The sequence below is a fragment of the Myxocyprinus asiaticus genome, chromosome 29 (genome assembly GCF_019703515.2).
Source record: "Myxocyprinus asiaticus isolate MX2 ecotype Aquarium Trade chromosome 29, UBuf_Myxa_2, whole genome shotgun sequence".
NCBI lineage: Eukaryota > Metazoa > Chordata > Actinopteri > Cypriniformes > Catostomidae > Myxocyprinus > Myxocyprinus asiaticus.
Window position 1 is genome coordinate 17,510,989 of NC_059372.1, and position 16,675 is coordinate 17,527,663.

Genomic DNA, 16,675 nt, shown 5'->3' on the forward strand with positions numbered 1-16,675 from the left:
TAAAAATAAAAACAGAGACAAACAGTGTTTATTTAGAAAAATGGAAATCCTGCCAGTGGTTCAAGTAATTCATAACACAAACCTTTTTACACCCCAACCCATTCACAAAGTCACGTCTGTTCACCAATAACAGAAGACTATGAAAAATAGGTCTTTTTGGCTTTCAGTAAACAATATTTACAGTGAAACCAACCATGGGACAGATCATGTAAATCAACCATACAAAACACCTACTGAAAAGCAAGATCAATGACTGCACTGAAGTCCTGCAGCTGGAAATACACAAGCATGTTATACATTTCTGTAATTACTCTGCTTTTTAAACTGTCTAGTCATGTATTCCAGCCAATTGTGAACTGTCCATTCAAATTTCAATAGGGATTTCCAGGTTGTTACAAGGAAGTGATGAAGTCCCTTTTCAGGTTTAAGGCATACAGCAGCAACTCCACAGATGGGATCAACTTCAGTCTTCATTTCTCCCATTATTCACTCAGGAGGTAAACCTGGGCCAGCCGAGTCCAACGTCCCTATACATGCGAATTAAATAAGTGTTTGCAATTCAATTAATGTCTTGAAGCAAATAAGCCACTATCAAATAACTAGTCAAATTATTTTTTATTCGAGTTCCCTTTGATTCACAAAACATATAAAAAGCATTCAAAACACGTAACAAAAGCAAGCTCTTCTAGTCATTCTTCGCTTTCATCATCAATACATCACCCCAGTAAAGCCACACAGAGCTCGCTCGCCCTCATTCACCGCCCACTCCCCACAGAGCCCCGCCCACAGACAGCATCACATCTCGTTCACACGTACAATTTCAGAAACATTGAGAAAGAACACACACCATACACAGCATTCACATCAAATTATATAGAAAGAACAATTACTTAGATCACTTAAACATTCCACTACATATACTTTTTTTTATTTATTTTTTGTATATATATACGCAACTCTTTAAATATGTTTGCAATATAAGATAGGGAGGAAGGTGGACAGAACAAGAGGGACAGAAGAATAAAAAGGAACGTCCTTCTGGTGGTCCTACAGAACACACTCGCTCACACAGGTTCTTCTCACAGCAATCATATTGCTCTTTGTCATTGCACAATCAGTTCTTTGCACACTTGCGTTCAAGTTCTCTCTCTCTCTCAGTCCGTTCGCTCATTCAGTCTCTCATTCTTGGCCCACCAACAATCCATCACCATCTCACTCAGCTCTCAAAAAAGCGGACAGATTTCATCCATGAAAAGGGGAGAAAAAGACAACACCCACCGTCTAACACAGTATATGCAGAGTGAAGCTGTGCTCTTTGATGGCAAAGCATTTACACATGGGAAGAAGGGAACTGATACTGAGATCGCTCGAACATTGCGGCCAACGAAGGGCTTCTTCCCGGGAAATTGGAAAAGAGGTGATGAACTGTAGAAGAGATTTATGAATGCTTGACCATAAAAAACGTTGAAGGAAAAAAAAATTCAAAATACAACTCAAATCACTTTCCATACGGAGCATCTTTAAATGTACGCTGAGAGGGCACTGAAAAACTCAGATATGCTCATGCATGTTTCAGATATGTGGGCACACTGCAACAATTAAATATAAATTATATCCATAAAGAAAAAAAAGGATCAAATTTTCTGTTTATCACTCCTAACAATTTCAACCACTCTGAATTAACCTTAAAGAGCAATCATTACACATTTACGAACATTCAGTTTTACAAAATCAAATATTTTTGAAATAAAAGGGACATATTATCTTGCTAATCTTTCTTCTCTCAAAATACTTACCATATAATCTAGATATTAGGAGACTTCAAGACCCAGTTCAAATCTCTCTACATTCCCCAGCTTGACTTTGTCTCCATACTAGATCCAAATCCAGAGTTGAACCCACTGCTTGAGCCCGAATTGGTGCCCGCCCCCCACCCGAGACTAGCTGTGCTGCTGTTGTAGTTATTGCTGCTTGGGTTGTAACTCTGGCTCTGATCTCTACTACCACTGGTCTGTCCGCTAGGGGTGGTGCCAGAGGCGGCTGTCTGATTCTGCTGATTAGCCAGCATTCCCATCATGCCCCAGCTATTCTGGAGGGCTGCCTGAGCAGCTGCCATCATGGCTGGATTCAGACTAAGGGCCCCAAAATTCACATTGTTGTTGGGACTGCGACTACTACCGAAGCCTTGCCCCGCAAACCCCCCGAAACGCCCACGATCCATCATTTGCCTACTATTATTGTGCTTAGGCTCAGCGTTGGAGATGTGTACACTGGTTCCTTTAATGATCAGGTCCTCACCACACAGGGACTGGGCAACCTGGAGGAAAAATAACAATCCATTAATACATTACAAGCAGCCCAGCGAGAGATTTACAATAAGCCAGGTAACAAGACACAGGGTTCCCACACTTTTTGACCAGTCAATTTCATCATGGAAAACTGGATAAGGATCCTACTGACTGGATAAGTATTTTTAAAATCATTCCAATTCAGAAAGTAATCAATTAGACAAATTTGATAATAGATGTATTGAAAAGAACTGACTCAAGAACAATTCACTCAACACAACTTTTATTCTACAACAGCCACAAATATTTTGGTGACTTTGTCAGGCATAAAAACACAATTGTTATTGAATGTGAGAACCCTGACAAAAGTAAAATCTCATCTGAAAATACAGGAGACCAACCTGATCATCGGCAAAGGTGACGAAGGCAAAAGCTCGGAAAGGTTTGGGGATGAATACGTCTGTGACTTCGCCATACTGCATAAAAAACTGTCTAAGCTCATCTGCAGTCATGTCCTCAGTGCACCGCCCCACAAACACTTTTCGGCTTCTCATAGGCTCATCTGGGCCAGCCTGTTCCAGGAAATACTAGATCATTTAACAGAAAACAGAGTCTACTCATGCAATGTTCACAATGACAAAGGCATCACAACACAAACCAAGTTCATAATGAAATGCGTATGTCTGCTTCTAAATCAAAACTACGAGACTTATTGAAATTATAGGTATAGCTTAAAGGAATAGTTCACTCAAAAATGAAGATTCTGTCACCATTTAGTCATCCTCACGTTGTTCCAGACCTGTAGGCCTTATTTTCTTCAGTGGAATAAAAGGTGACGTAGGCAGAATGACAGCCTTGGTTCATCCTACCTCATTATACTGCCTCCAAAGGAAGCATTTTTTTTTTTTCGGACACAGCCTGTGTCTTTAGGTTACAGTTTACATTGCGCACGTGAGTCGTGCTCCAAGCAGCAGCCACAGTGAGAAAAGCGATGAGGCGGTCGGACTACCACGCAGCACACACTGAACTCAGTGGACAATAGGGTTGGGAATCGTAAGGAATTTTGCTATTACGGTTCTGATTCCTCTTAAAGATTCTGGTTCCTTAACGGTTCCAGTAACGATTCCAGTGATTCTTTTAGTACTTTTTTTATTTCTTTAATTATTTAGAAATAAGAAATGTGATTCGCATTGAATTTACTACCCTCTGCTGTCTGTTACCAAATAATGAGATCATTTTAGATTTGTACAGCGCATATATAACAAATCAGAAATAAATTTAATACAGTTCTTGTAAAAGGTGTGTTTGCAGACTTTTTAAGACACATAAAATACAACCCAATAATAGATCCTTACTCTATTTTAAATAAAGAAATCTAAACCAACACATATTTCATTAATTCATTTATTATTTTATAAAATTCCACTTATTACAATAAAACTTGTGTATCTTTAATTATACACTGTCATATGAACAACCAGTCAGTAACTGCACTGCTTGATTTAATAGATACGCAGGTCATCATTAAATACACAGAAACAGTTCCAGAGACAGATTAGACTGTGTCATGTAGCCTAATGTTGTACTTCAGGCTTGTGAGACTTCAATAGTTCTTATTTAATTTCGAGTTGGACATTCATAACTTGCACATCAGTATAAGATTACTTGTATACTGGAAGCGCTGTAGATTCAAAAGAATCGGCTCATTACAATGGTTCTTTTGTGAATCGAACTCTACCGGAAGCACGTTTCATGCCGTAAAAAGAGCCGCCTCGAGACTCGTATAATTGGGAATTAAATACTATGGTAGAACTGTGTTTTTACACTGTAGAGTCAGTAATGGGCAGCGCTGCTGCAGAGATGCGCTGCTGCAGAGATGCGCTGCTGGAAACACTGTCAGAGTATTTGAGGATGGTGTTCCTGCCACATTGGTGGAAAATTGCATGCTGGTGAACCATTAACGGAACCGAAAGTCACAAAGATCATCCGATTCTGGTATTTTTTTAAAGAATGGAACCGGTTCTGAACAAGAACGGTTCTCGATTCCCAACCCAAGTGGACAACATGTTGAAAATGCACTATAAACCTATTTATCAACACAATCTTTTACAATAATGGCTTTTATGACTTAACATAAATTACTGAAATACTAAGAAGTCTTGACACAAGTTAACAATGCAGTAACAGACATGCAAAACTTCCCTCATCTAAACTAGATTTCATGACGGTTAAGTGTATAATAGAGTTCAACTCTCGATAAACATCTTATTTATTTCCGTCATCCCAGGAAACATTCTATATAATAATCCTGAAATCACTTTATTTTCTGTATAGTCACACAGTACAAACTGTATAGATGTGATAAAAACCTAAAGTGTGACTCCAGATGAAGTGAAAAGGGTGATCCTCTTTGGATACTTTATTGGTTTTGTTATTTTTGTTAAGAGAATTGTAAAATTAGTGCAATCCTCCGAGTAGCAGACTAGCAGCTCAAGTTTGTTTACAAATGGCAGCTGTGGAGTCAGACTCCTCTTATTGCTTTGTGGGTCATAGATTTTAGACCAATAATAGGCTGCAGCACCTCCCATAGTCCCTATATGCCCTAAAAGTACCCACTCTGGAGTAGTAAAATGTCCCTTTAAACAGCTACAAGGAACTATAGTAGAGTTCCTCAGTTGCGAAAACGACGAAAAGTACTAGTCCCGGGGAAAAGTACCTAAAACGGGCTTAGGATCCTGCAGTGGGAAAGGGCCTATGAGAGCAAGGAAACTGTGACAGAATTTTCATTTTGGGGTGAAAAATCCCTTTAATCCTTGGATAAGAATTACATATAAATCAAAATTTAATGTATTCACTATGTGTCTGTATTACAGTGTTGCTGACATACCTTTGAATTGGGGAGTTTGCAGTCACACCATCTTCCGTCAATCATATGCCGCTGGGACATGACTTTAATTTGTGTTTCGTAGTCTGTAAATCTTACAAAGCCAAATCCTTTGGAATTTCCAGTTTTTGCATCTCTCTTCACCTGCGGAAACGGATAACTTTCAGCACCACAGCTAACAATGAAGAATGTATTAAGAAGACTACAATAAATTTGATCCCACTAACCTGTACCATGATAACCTCTCCAAAAGTGCTGAAGTAATCTTTAAGGTCTTGCTCAGTAGTTTTCCATGGCAACCCAAGAACAATCAGGTCTGATGTCTTCTGAACACCTCTCTTGATCTTCACAGCAGATGCAGCATCCATTTCATCCATCTTCCTTTTGTTATCTGCAAAATGAACTTCATGTTCAGCAACTGGAATAAATTAATATGCACAAGAGTGAAGACTTTACAATAAGAATGCATTAGAACTATTATAACTACCAAAAACATATGGTTCCCACACCTTTGACCAATCAATTTCCATGACTTTTACCATGGTTCTTTGACAAAGAGCAATTTCTAGCTCATGAAATAGAGATACCTAGAAAGATTTATGTAGACGTATTGCTACAGAAATTTCCATGACATAAGACTTTCTGGTAACACTTTACAATAATGTTGTATTGTTAACAGCAATAGTTAACATGAACTAATAATGAACAATACTTTTACAGCATTTATTTAATCTTGGTTAGTTAATTCAACATATAGTACTACAATTTTAAAAAAGTTGCATATGTCAACATTAGTTAATGCACTATGAACAATACTAACAATGAACAATTGTATTTTTATTAACTAGCATTAAGAAAGATTAATAAATGCTATAAAAATATACAGTATTGTTTACTGTTAGTTCAAGACTAATGTTAACGAATGGAACCTTATTGTAATGTGTTACCGACTTTTCTTTTAATACCCATGACTTTTTCTAGGCCTAGTAATAGCAAATTTAAAATAATTAACCAATATTTTCAGTTTGATCATGACCGTGGGAACCCGGTATAATACAATATTAAAGTTCATAAACATTAGTAAATTCCACATATGTTATTAACCATTTCTAAACACAAAGACGTGTTATTGACAAGTCTCACCGTACCTTTCGGATAGTTGACCACGTACACCAGGTTGCCCCAGTCTGCCTCGGGTGCATGCAGAACCCCCTCCACTAACCGGACCCCTCTCATGCACTGAGACACTGGGCTCCGGTAGCGCAGGCCGCAGGCACCGGGGAACTGCGCGGCGACAGTGGAGAGCAGCACAGTGCCGTCCTCCTCGGATGGGATCTCCATAGGCTCCTCATTCTCATCCTCCGCCACGCGAATGTAGCACTCCGTCATGATTACGCCGAGAGCACGGGCTGTACTAACAGCTGCTAAAACAAGTCAGCTAGACCTAACAATCCTCCAACCGAAACTATTACACCTGCTATGATTTATCTAGAAACTCGAGTTGGTCTTGGCCACAATTCAGTGTTTATATCTATTGTTTACGCGTGACTATAGTCAAATAATGCGGGGTGTCATTAGCTAAGCTAAGCTATTTGCTAATCGCGCGCAAGCTTGAGAAATGAATGGCCGGTTGCGTCGCAGCGCTGTTCCCGCCAAATGTAATTTCAACCCAAATAACCGGTCATCGACTGTAAGTGACAATCCACTAACCGCGATTAAAATAAACAATTTAAAGTAATAAAATAAAGAAAGCGCTTTTACTAATGCATCCAATTGTTTTTCCAGCCCCCAAACTTTTGATAAAATGGCCACCCAGATGCGTCACTAAAGGAATGACATCATCAGGTTAGAATGTCTCATCAGAGCTTATGGAGGGGGTGAACATGTACTTTGTTATTTTATTAAATGAATACATTTATAACAGTATGTATAACGGATGGTGGTGTCCTATAATGTGTACTTTATAATCATGTCAGGTCGGAGCAGTTCTCTTTTTTTATTCTGAGAGGCTGAAATAATTTCAAAATTGTAAGAACCCACTGTATTGATGTGTTGATGATCCTCATATCTTACAGGTTCATTACATCAGATCTAGAACAAAAGCACTGTAAAAACTACGAATTTAAAGAGACAAAGGGCACTACATTTATCAGTGTAAAAGGGTGTTGGGTGAGTTACACAATTATGTGGAGGGTGGACTAAATAACAGGAATATCACACAAAAATAAATGTCATTTTAAAGTAATTAAATACTTAGTTACTTGGTTAATATTCTATATAACTATAGTCATACTAGACATATTATCAGAGGATATTCTCTTTCTTGCATTTAAAATTTTAAAAGTTTGCTTAAAGCTGGAATTTGGAAATGGCTTATATCAGAGACCAATGAATGGGGGAAATTGGAATGCCCAAGACAAGGGCATTGATCCCAGGGGGTATGGGGGGAGCTAAATGTTCAAGCCAAATCTAGGCCTTTGGCCCAGCGGTCAACGGATGTAGACAAGGAAGTCCCGCCTGGCAGGTAAAAGAGCCAATCAACTTTTAGATACAGACATCAACTCGAGAACGCACATGCGTATTAGCTATACAAGCCTGGATTTTTTTTGCATTATCTGAGGTAAAGAAGTACCATTTATGATTCCAGTGTTGCCAGATTTCACTGCTAATTTGAAATATGTTCTTTGATCGAAATCTTGACCAACTGTTTTGGAGATTTCGGTCTTTCCCCATTCAAGCAGATAGGAGCTGCACTTGTATGCCGCTTGTTTACATAGAAAAATAGCTCCCCAGCCTGCCCGAGGGCTTTCCAAAGATGGCCGCCAAGTGGACTGACTTACTAATAAGACTTTGCTTATATACATTACAAGACATAAGCTTACATGAGGACCTTTAAGAATGGAAAAAAATAAATATGTCATAATTTTGTCTGTATTTCAATATTGTTACCTTGTTTCCAACATCTGCATGTATTTTGGTAAAACCTGAGAAAGGATGCTTTTATCACAATTGTTCTCAATTGTTAAACATGATGGCAGATCAGTAATGCTTTGGTCAGCCAAAGGATTGTTGTTAGGGCCAATGATAGCTCTGCATGGTCAGGAAAGTCAGGCTATTTGACAGGACCATGTTCACCCTATGGTAAAAACATTGTTATATTCTTATATTCCTGTAAGATAATGTCCCTCATATAACCTAAAACCACCCACGCCATCATCAACAGATCTAAACATCAAAGATGTCCACCTCGAGGCTTTAAAAAAAGGAGCCTGTTTTAAAGGCAAAGGGTGGTCCTGTTCCTTAGGTCCTCAATATTAATTTATGGATTGTTCTGTTATAACCAATATTCAGTTTACCAATAAACATCAACTTTTACAACACAATAAAATTAAGGTTAACTGTGCCACAATATATCAAGGTTCTGGTTAACAACTATTACAGTAGCTCATGAAGTGACAGAATGACAGAATGTAAGAAAGAGATATTCTTAATTGTGTACAGGTGCAGGTGTAGCTTTCCCTCCTAGTAAACACTGCTTTTCCCCCACACCTGTATATGTGTCGTATAATTTTATGGTGAAGAGGGTCAGCCTTACTTTCACACTCTCTTGTAATCTAAGAGAACAAACACAGCTGACTTGTTGTGAATATAAAAGCACGTGTATCAGTCTTCTGTCCCCATGAACCAACTTTCAATAAACCATGGACTTGATGCTCACAAGGATTCTACTTTTGTCAATGTAAGTAACTATATTGATCCTCAAGCAGAACAATTGAATGAATTGCGCATGATTTCAGTATAATCTCTTCTAATATTGCTAAAGATATTATTATTGCCATTTTGCTTCACATAGACATTTCATTTTGCCCATATGGGGCAATGTTTTGCGACTTCAGAAGAGAGACTGGATGGGTAGTCCATCTACAAGCATGACAGGTACTTCTTACTGCAGAGTATGTTTCTCTGTGTAATTAATAGAACTGATCTGAACTGATTTATTTCCTTTTTTCCTTTCTTTTTTAGAGGGTGATGTAGAATGTTTCTCTGAGTATATGGAACTCTGGATCCACAGAATGAGAATTGAGGGGTTGAGGCTTTGGCTTTCTGGATTATTGAGGATTCAAGGTGAGATACACTGCCTGGTCAAAGAAAAAAGAAAAAAGTTGCATACCCTTAATATTAAGTTGGACCTCCTTCAGCTTTGATTACGGCACCCATTCGTCATGGCATTGTTTCAACAACATTATGCAACATCACAACATTTGTTTCCGTCCAGAGTTGCATTCATTTTGGCTGAGATCTTGTATTTATGACGGGAGAGTGGAAACACTCCGTAAAGTCTTCTCCAGTACATCCCAAAGACTTTGGTTAAGGTCAGGACTCTGTGGTGGCCAATTCATGTATGAAAATGATTCCTCATGCTCCGCTAATCTTGGCATTGTCATCCTTGAATATACCCATGCCGTCAGGGATTTTTTTTGGCCAGGCAGTGTATGTGGTTTTTTAAATATGGGATTTAACCAAAGAGGAGACAACAAACTGATCTAATGGGTTAACTTACAAAAAAACATTATGGAGTCTATAATTTATCTGCCATCACTTTACACATTGCCGTATGCATGTCACATGTCACACATTAGTATAATTTATTACCATAGCAAAAATGACCACAACACGTCCCACAAGCTAATAATAACATAATGAAAATTGTGTAATAATTACTTAATAGGGGCCTGGGTAGCTCAGCAAGTATTGATGCTGACTACCACCCCTGGAGTCATGAGTTTGAATCCAGGGTGTGCCGAGTAACTCCAGCCAGGTCTCCTAAGCAACCAAATTGGCCCAGTTGCTAGGGAGGGTAGGGTCACATGGGGTAACCTCTTCATGGTCGCAATTAGTGTTTCTCGCTCTTAATGGGGTGCGTGGTAAGTTGTACGTGGATCGCAGAGAGTAGCATGAGCCTCCACATGCGGAGTCTCCGCAGTGTCATGCACAACGAACCACGTGATAAGATGCACTGAGGATTGGCAGTCTCAGAAGCGGAGGCAACTGAGACTTGTCCTCTGCCACCCGGACTGAGGTGAGTAACCTCGCCACCACAAGGACCTACTAAGTAGTGGGAACTGGACATTCCAAATTGGGAGAAAAGGGGATAAAAAATAAAGAATTACTTATGGAATTATGCAACCTATATTCATAAGTATTGACAATAAAAGTAGGAAATGTTTTACAAATCTAATTTCTCCTGCTCTTTCCAGTGGGTCTGATGTCACTGGAGAATCTAAACCATCAGCTGTCTTCATGTGGCTTTGGCCTGCACAGAGATCTGGACAAGAACTATATCTTCAGAGTCATGTACAGTGGATGTTTTGTGCAGTTAGAGGTTAATAGTAAACTATTAATAGTAAAGCATTTGTCATTTAAAGGAATATTCTGGGTTCAACCTAACAGCATTTGTGGCATTGATTAACACAAAAAATGTATTTTGACTCGTCCCTCCTTTTCTATTAAAAAGTTTCAGGGTTTGTTGACATCATACCTTCAGGCAACAAAGTTGTAAAATTGGTTGTACGAAGTTGTAAAACTTTACATAGAAAAGGCTAGTAAGCAATTTTATCTCACTAAAATCATGCTAACACGCATATTGTTTATGTCTTGTGGCTATACTTTTGAAACACCGTTCATTTCCATTGTAAGTGCCTCATTGTAACCCAGATTTTTCCTTTATTTAAAGAAATTGAGGGATAAGTCAAAATTTATTTTTGTGGAACTAGTAATCAATATTATGACACAAATGCTGTCAATTGAGCTTTACTTGTATTGAACACAGAATATTCCTTTAAGCAAATTCATAACTTCTATAACATTGCATAAGTGCCTCTTCTTATTGCACTAGTATAACTTGAAAAAATATTTGCAATATTTTGTTTTCAGCAAGGTAATTATGTGATTGTGCTGAACTTGCTGAAGAGAGTAAGTCGTTTTGGAGGCAGGACTCAAAAGTTTATGATGAAGTGTCCAGCTGTGCCAGCACCTCCTAATAGAGAGTACATTCAGTGTGATTCAGACTTCATTCAGGTAAGACCGTTACTGTGACCAAATCATATTACATGTATGGGTCATTTTTCTGTCTGTTTTGTTTTTTATTTTCCACAATTGCCTTTGTGTTTTTAAGGTTACCAGGGAGATCCCTGTGAATAACTGGAATAATGAGGTAATCTCTATTCAATGTGTTGATATGTAAGGTTATGAAGGGATAAATCCATCTAATGTAGAATATTTCTGATGTAATTTTTCCACTCAGCTCGATTGGTCTCTGGCTTTGAGAGGGAGTCTGGTGGTGGCTTTGGATGATTCTAGTCTTATTCAAGTAAATGTTGAACTGCACAAACCAAATATAACCGTTCAAGGGAGGAGAGACACAGTGTTAAGTCCTGTGCAGGTGAGAGGATTGTCTTGTTGAGAGAAACCTTACTTTGCTGACTAATTTCAATTACTGTGTATATATTAAGACTTTGTTTACATATTTATTTTAATATTGCCTTTTTAAATAATTTGTAACAGATCTAATTTGTGTATGTGAGAATACATAGTAAATTATGGTGTTGAACATTATATTAAAGACCCAGTGAAATCAAAATTAAAAGTTTTGCTGCTTTTAGTCCATATCTATTAGCTTTAAGGTCATCTATATGCAAGTGTACATCTAAACGTTGACAAAAAAAAAATCAATTTTCGAGAGATATAAGCATTTAAAATCTGCAGTCTCTCTCTTCCGGCTAAAAAATACTCCATGAAGTCACATATAAGTTGAAAAACCTTGTCCAGTCAAATGCTTTCTTGAACAAGAACATACCCTCGCCCTACAAGTATTCAGCTCATGTGGCTGTGTTCTAACTGATCATGCCTTCGCAGGGCATTTCAAATGGAGCACAATCCACGCTGAAGGGATGTTCCAAACATAATTTCCAATAATAATCACTTTAAAAAGTGACTGTTATCACTTTCATCCATTTGAAGCTCTCACCGTGGAGGGTAATTGTCTTTGAAGGGCATAGAGCATAGGGATGATTACTTCTGAATGACACACGCCAATGCATGAGCTGGACACGAAAGTTGCTTGAGTTTATTTAGATTTTTGTGCAGCTGGAGGTTTCTTGGGATGTACAGTTCGAGTAAGAGTTCTTTATTCTTTATGCTTGGCTAGTGTATTGTGATTTAAAGCATGTATATATTATCTTTTACTCGTTTGTTTCTCATTCATCTGCATTGGACTTGCACAGCGGCTCCAGCCTCGTCACGAGCAAAGACCGCGATAAGCTGTGTGAGTTTGTGGGCTGGTTATGGATTAATGTTGTCAGTTAGATAATCATTGGGTTCTCAAGTCTTTAGAAAAGCTGGTCGGTATTGAGATTGCTTCTCAAGTTTCTCCAGTAAGTGGCTCTGACATGAGCAGAAAGGTGGAATGGGGGTATATGTGTATGTGTGGCTGTAAACTAAAGCCTTTGTGCTATTTTTAAAATGGGATGAGTCATTCCACATGTCCCGCCCACACTTTCCAGTAGAAATATGTCAAATGACCAAATCGATCTGCACTCCTCATGGCAATTCAGGGGGAGTTTAAACAGTTTGTAAAAATGCTGTAGTGTGCCCCCTGATGGTCTGTTGTATTATTGCACAGCATATTTCATCCTTGAATCATATTGCCCCAACAAAGATTTATTTTGGCCCTCTGTGCTTAAGATTTGAGTTAAATGTTCCCACACTAGTGAAAGAAATGCTCGAAAAGCTTTTATTCAACATTCTTTCTTTCAAACATTGGAACTGCAGTTTTACTTGCACTAAAAGTCTGCACTATTTTAGGTATTTGAATCTGAGGGACAATTCTTACCTCTCAAACTGGTCAGTGGCCATTATGCCTACAGCATGGAGGCGACCTGCCCAAATGGTTTGTTAAGATTGTATCATAGCACTTATCTTCTTTATTTTGCAATTGTTCTATAACTTCCATATAAAAACCATACTCTTCTGTATGTTTCTTACAGTGAACCAGTCTTCATCTGCAGACACGGTGCTGCATATCTATAAACGGCGCATGGGTCTGACTAAAAGAGGAGGATATCACAATGAGACCCTCTCTGTCAGTAGTGTGTTTGTGAAACAGACTGACAATTTCACCTGGTCAGAGACAAGTGACTTTGTGCTGCTTATCATTCCCACATCCCTCATTCAACAAACAAAGGTTAGTGTATAACATTATTGTGATTGTTTTAAACTAAGATCCATATCTATCTATGTACATGTGTGAGTAAGTGTGTGTGTGTGTGTGTGTGTGTGTGTAGATATAAACAGTGCTTCACAAAGTATTCAGACCCTTGACCTTGTACAATCCCCACATTTATATTTTCCACCATGTGATGTATTTATTTCAGAGTGTTGACACTTGAAATGTTTTTTTTATTCACATATTCTTGTTGGTTCTATTTCAGTATTTCACTGTATTTTGAGCCATCCACTATTCCTGTTACATTGCCAAATCCCTGCTGATAAAAACCCTTTTGGTTACAAATATTTTCTAGCACAAAATGAAGGATTTGTAATTGAGGAAAATTAGTTAATACTTCTGGAATATTTAATGTATGTCTATATATTTTCTGTTTCCTTTTCAAGGAATGCATTGGTCAAGAGGGCGACAAACTTCAGCAAAATGTCTACAAGATAGATGCTGTTCTTGCCTTTAAAGAGACAAATCACAAAATGCACTGGACATTGGAAAACACATCACCATGTTCAGGTTAGTGTCTTTTGGACAAAACAAATAAATGGTAATCTTCTGTCAATCAATTATTCAAAACAAGTAAAACTATTCCATTTGTTTTTCAGAGATGTTAAGTGATTCACTGGTCACAAAACCACCCCTGCAACTGATACTCAGTAACCCACAAGGAGTTACTTACTTTCATGATGGCCAACACATCCAAATGCAGGGATTACAAACAGGCCACACTGAAGAGTTTACTCCTTCCATACAACCACAGACTACATCTACAACATCACAGAGTACAGATGAGGAAGATAACATAACCTCAGTACCTACCAAAATCCTCCCAAAAACTGAGGCTCCCTGTACATTACCTCTTATTTCATGATATATTTACAGCCAAAAGCACAATAGGGGTTACTTTTGAAAAGTTAACATGGATGGTGCTGCATCATTTGTTGAGTTCACACATACAGCCTTTTCCAGAAAATTACCTACAATTTCCTGTTTACACATGACCCTTTTGAAAATACTGGTAGATTTTGCTCTGGCAATTTTCCTTAATGCGAAGTTGTATCATTACCAATAAATTTCCTTATTGATGGTATGTGTGAACAGCATGTTTTGAATGAACACATTTACCAGTAAAGGCAACCCAATAATTTTTCTGTAATTCACCTGGTTGCATGTGTGAACGGGGCTGGGAGGCACCTAAATGCAGATACCAAGTGCCCATTTGTCAGTAATATTCCATTTGTTTTTCTCCCATTTTCTCCCCAATTTGGAATGCCCAATTCCCAATGCACTCTAAGTCCTTGTGGTGGTGTAGTGACGCCTCCGCATCTGAGACCATCAATCCGTGCAATTTATCACATGGCTTGTTGAGCGCATTACCGTGGAGATATAGCGCGTGTGGAGGCCCACGCTATTTTCCGCGGCATCCACGCACAACTCACCACGTGCCCCACCGAGAGTGAGAACCACACATTATAGCAACCACGAGGAGGTTACCCCATGTGACTCTACCCTCCATAGCAACCGGGCCAATTTGGTTGCTTAGGAGACCTGGCTGGAGTCACTCAGCAAGCCCTGGATTCGAACTTGTGACTCCAGGGGTGGTAGTCAGCGTCTTTACTCACTGAGCTACCCAGGACCCCAATGATATTCCATTGAATCTTTTCATACAGCACTATTACAATTGGTAGTCCATTAATCACAGCTGATTTAATCACAGTTTGAAATACAGCTACGCATTTAAGCACCACTTTCACTCAGACTGGGATTTACTACACAACCATCAAGTGGAACCATGCATCTTTTCTGTTGACAAGCAAAGTGCTGTTGGAATCATATGCAGGGAAGGATTACATCTAAGACTGTGTTGGTCATGCTATTAAAATACAGGCTACTGTCTCAGAACACCCTCAGCTGCCTTTGTCACCTCTCAAAACTGAAATAAATGCAGTATCCAGAGAAAAAAAATATGGTGTAAATTCTCAAGTTACTCGATCACTATCACTCCCCTTAAAGACAGACAGATGCTCTACCTAACACATGTTTCAAAGAACTACCTAGCAGCTAAGCAATTACAGTTAAATACTGTCTTTTTTTTCTAGTGCATGTAGTAATATGACAAAATCTAGTATATAGAATTTTTTATATAACAGGATATCTAATAAAATATCAAATATATTGTAAATAGAACAGGGTCAGAAATTAATCAGAGCTTTAATGCAGAAAAGTAATTTTCTTACTGAGTATTTTGTCTTGTTTTTCAACAAGAAAACGATTTTAAGCAGAGACTAACCACTTCTATTGGAACTACTTCCATTAAAAATTAATGGGAGAAACTGGAACACCCAATGGTCAAACTATGTAGAAAGGAAGTCCCACCTTACAGTTAAAAGATCCAGTCACCCTCTAGATACAGACATCGCCTGTCAATCAACTCGAGAATGTGCATGCACATTAGCTATACAAGCTGAGTTATTTTTTTAATTTTATTTTTGCATAATCTGAGATAAAGAAGCACAATTTATGTGTCATTGTTGTCAGATTTTACTGCTGATTTGAAATATGTTTTATGATTGTAATCTTGACCAACTGTTTTGGAGATTTCAGTTTTTCCCCATTCAAGTAGATAGGAGCTGCACCTTCATGACTGGGAATAGCTTCCCGAGAGTGTTCCACAGATAGCCGCCAGTGGAATGACTTGCTACAAAAGCCTTTTGCTGAGTTCAGAATAGCATACTACCCATACTACTCTTACTACTTCTGCCATATCTGTCTATGGCAAACATAGTAAGAGTAGTATGGTAGTATGCCATTCCGAACTCTGCCTTTGTTTAAAGGTGCACTCAGTAATTTTTTGAATTTGTCACCTTGGACTTACACTGACACCTAGTGGTGTGGATGCAGCATCATTTAAACACAATAGTTTTCAGTTACCAACACCATTGTGTTGGTAACTGTGGAGTGGTGGTGGCATAGTGGGCTAAAGCACATAACTGGTAATCAGAAGGTTGCTGGTTCAGTCCCCGCAGCCATCACCATTATGTCCTTGAGCAAGGCACTTAACTTCAGGTTGCTCCAGGGGGATTGTCCCTGTAATAAGTGCTCTGTAAGTCACTTTGGATAAAAGCATCTGCCAAATGCATAAATGTAAAATGAAAATGCATTATATAGTAGAAATTCACTATTCACAGTCAGCCATAATTAACTTAATTTGTGAGTAAAGGGTCC

At 38.5% G+C, this 16,675-nt stretch overlaps 2 protein-coding genes across 7 annotated transcripts; one reads left to right on the forward strand and one right to left on the reverse strand.

The window, feature by feature from the left end:
• LOC127420138 (TAR DNA-binding protein 43-like) lies at positions 1 to 6,991 on the reverse strand. 6 transcript variants are annotated; one of them, XM_051662179.1, is made up of 7 exons: positions 6,321 to 6,990; positions 5,400 to 5,590; positions 5,176 to 5,316; positions 2,690 to 2,875; positions 1,797 to 2,317; positions 1,279 to 1,425; positions 1 to 527 (listed from the first exon to the last, which is right to left on the reverse strand). In XM_051662179.1, exons 1-5 carry the CDS (start codon positions 6,559 to 6,561, stop codon positions 1,844 to 1,846), a joined length of 1,233 nt encoding a protein of 410 aa, XP_051518139.1. In that variant the 5' UTR covers positions 6,562 to 6,990; the 3' UTR covers positions 1 to 527; positions 1,279 to 1,425; positions 1,797 to 1,843. The 6 variants fall into 6 exon arrangements, with proteins under 6 accessions (XP_051518139.1, XP_051518140.1, XP_051518143.1 ...); XM_051662180.1 differs by having other exon boundaries at positions 1,279 to 2,317; positions 2,690 to 2,860; positions 6,321 to 6,991; XM_051662183.1 differs by having other exon boundaries at positions 1,279 to 2,317; positions 2,690 to 2,860; positions 5,400 to 5,563.
• A 1,109-nt stretch (positions 6,992 to 8,100) lies between these two features.
• c29h1orf127 (chromosome 29 C1orf127 homolog) lies at positions 8,101 to 15,335 on the forward strand. The gene is made up of 11 exons (XM_051662177.1): positions 8,101 to 8,911; positions 9,026 to 9,108; positions 9,196 to 9,297; positions 10,431 to 10,555; positions 11,107 to 11,250; positions 11,348 to 11,386; positions 11,477 to 11,614; positions 13,036 to 13,120; positions 13,218 to 13,414; positions 13,843 to 13,966; positions 14,056 to 15,335. The coding sequence occupies exons 1-11, from the start codon at positions 8,874 to 8,876 to the stop codon at positions 14,319 to 14,321; spliced, it is 1,341 nt and encodes a 446-aa protein (XP_051518137.1). The 5' UTR covers positions 8,101 to 8,873; the 3' UTR covers positions 14,322 to 15,335.
• The last annotated feature ends 1,340 nt before the right edge of the window (positions 15,336 to 16,675 follow it).

Excerpts from the sequence above, each read along its gene's own strand:
- LOC127420138 (XM_051662179.1), bottom strand. The coding sequence starts at position 6,561 with ATGACGGAGTGCTACATTCGCGTGGCGGAGGATGAGAATGAGGAGCCT. Across the intron at positions 5,317-5,399 it reads GAGAGGTTATCATGGTACAG|GTGAAGAGAGATGCAAAAAC; the intron begins GTTAGTGGGATC and ends CCGTTTCCGCAG. Across the intron at positions 2,318-2,689 it reads TCACCTTTGCCGATGATCAG|GTTGCCCAGTCCCTGTGTGG; the intron begins GTTGGTCTCCTG and ends TTTTTCCTCCAG.
- c29h1orf127 (XM_051662177.1), top strand. The coding sequence starts at position 8,874 with ATGGACTTGATGCTCACAAGGATTCTACTTTTGTCAAT. Across the intron at positions 9,109-9,195 it reads TCCATCTACAAGCATGACAG|AGGGTGATGTAGAATGTTTC; the intron begins GTACTTCTTACT and ends TTTCTTTTTTAG. Across the intron at positions 11,615-13,035 it reads CAGTGTTAAGTCCTGTGCAG|GTATTTGAATCTGAGGGACA; the intron begins GTGAGAGGATTG and ends GCACTATTTTAG.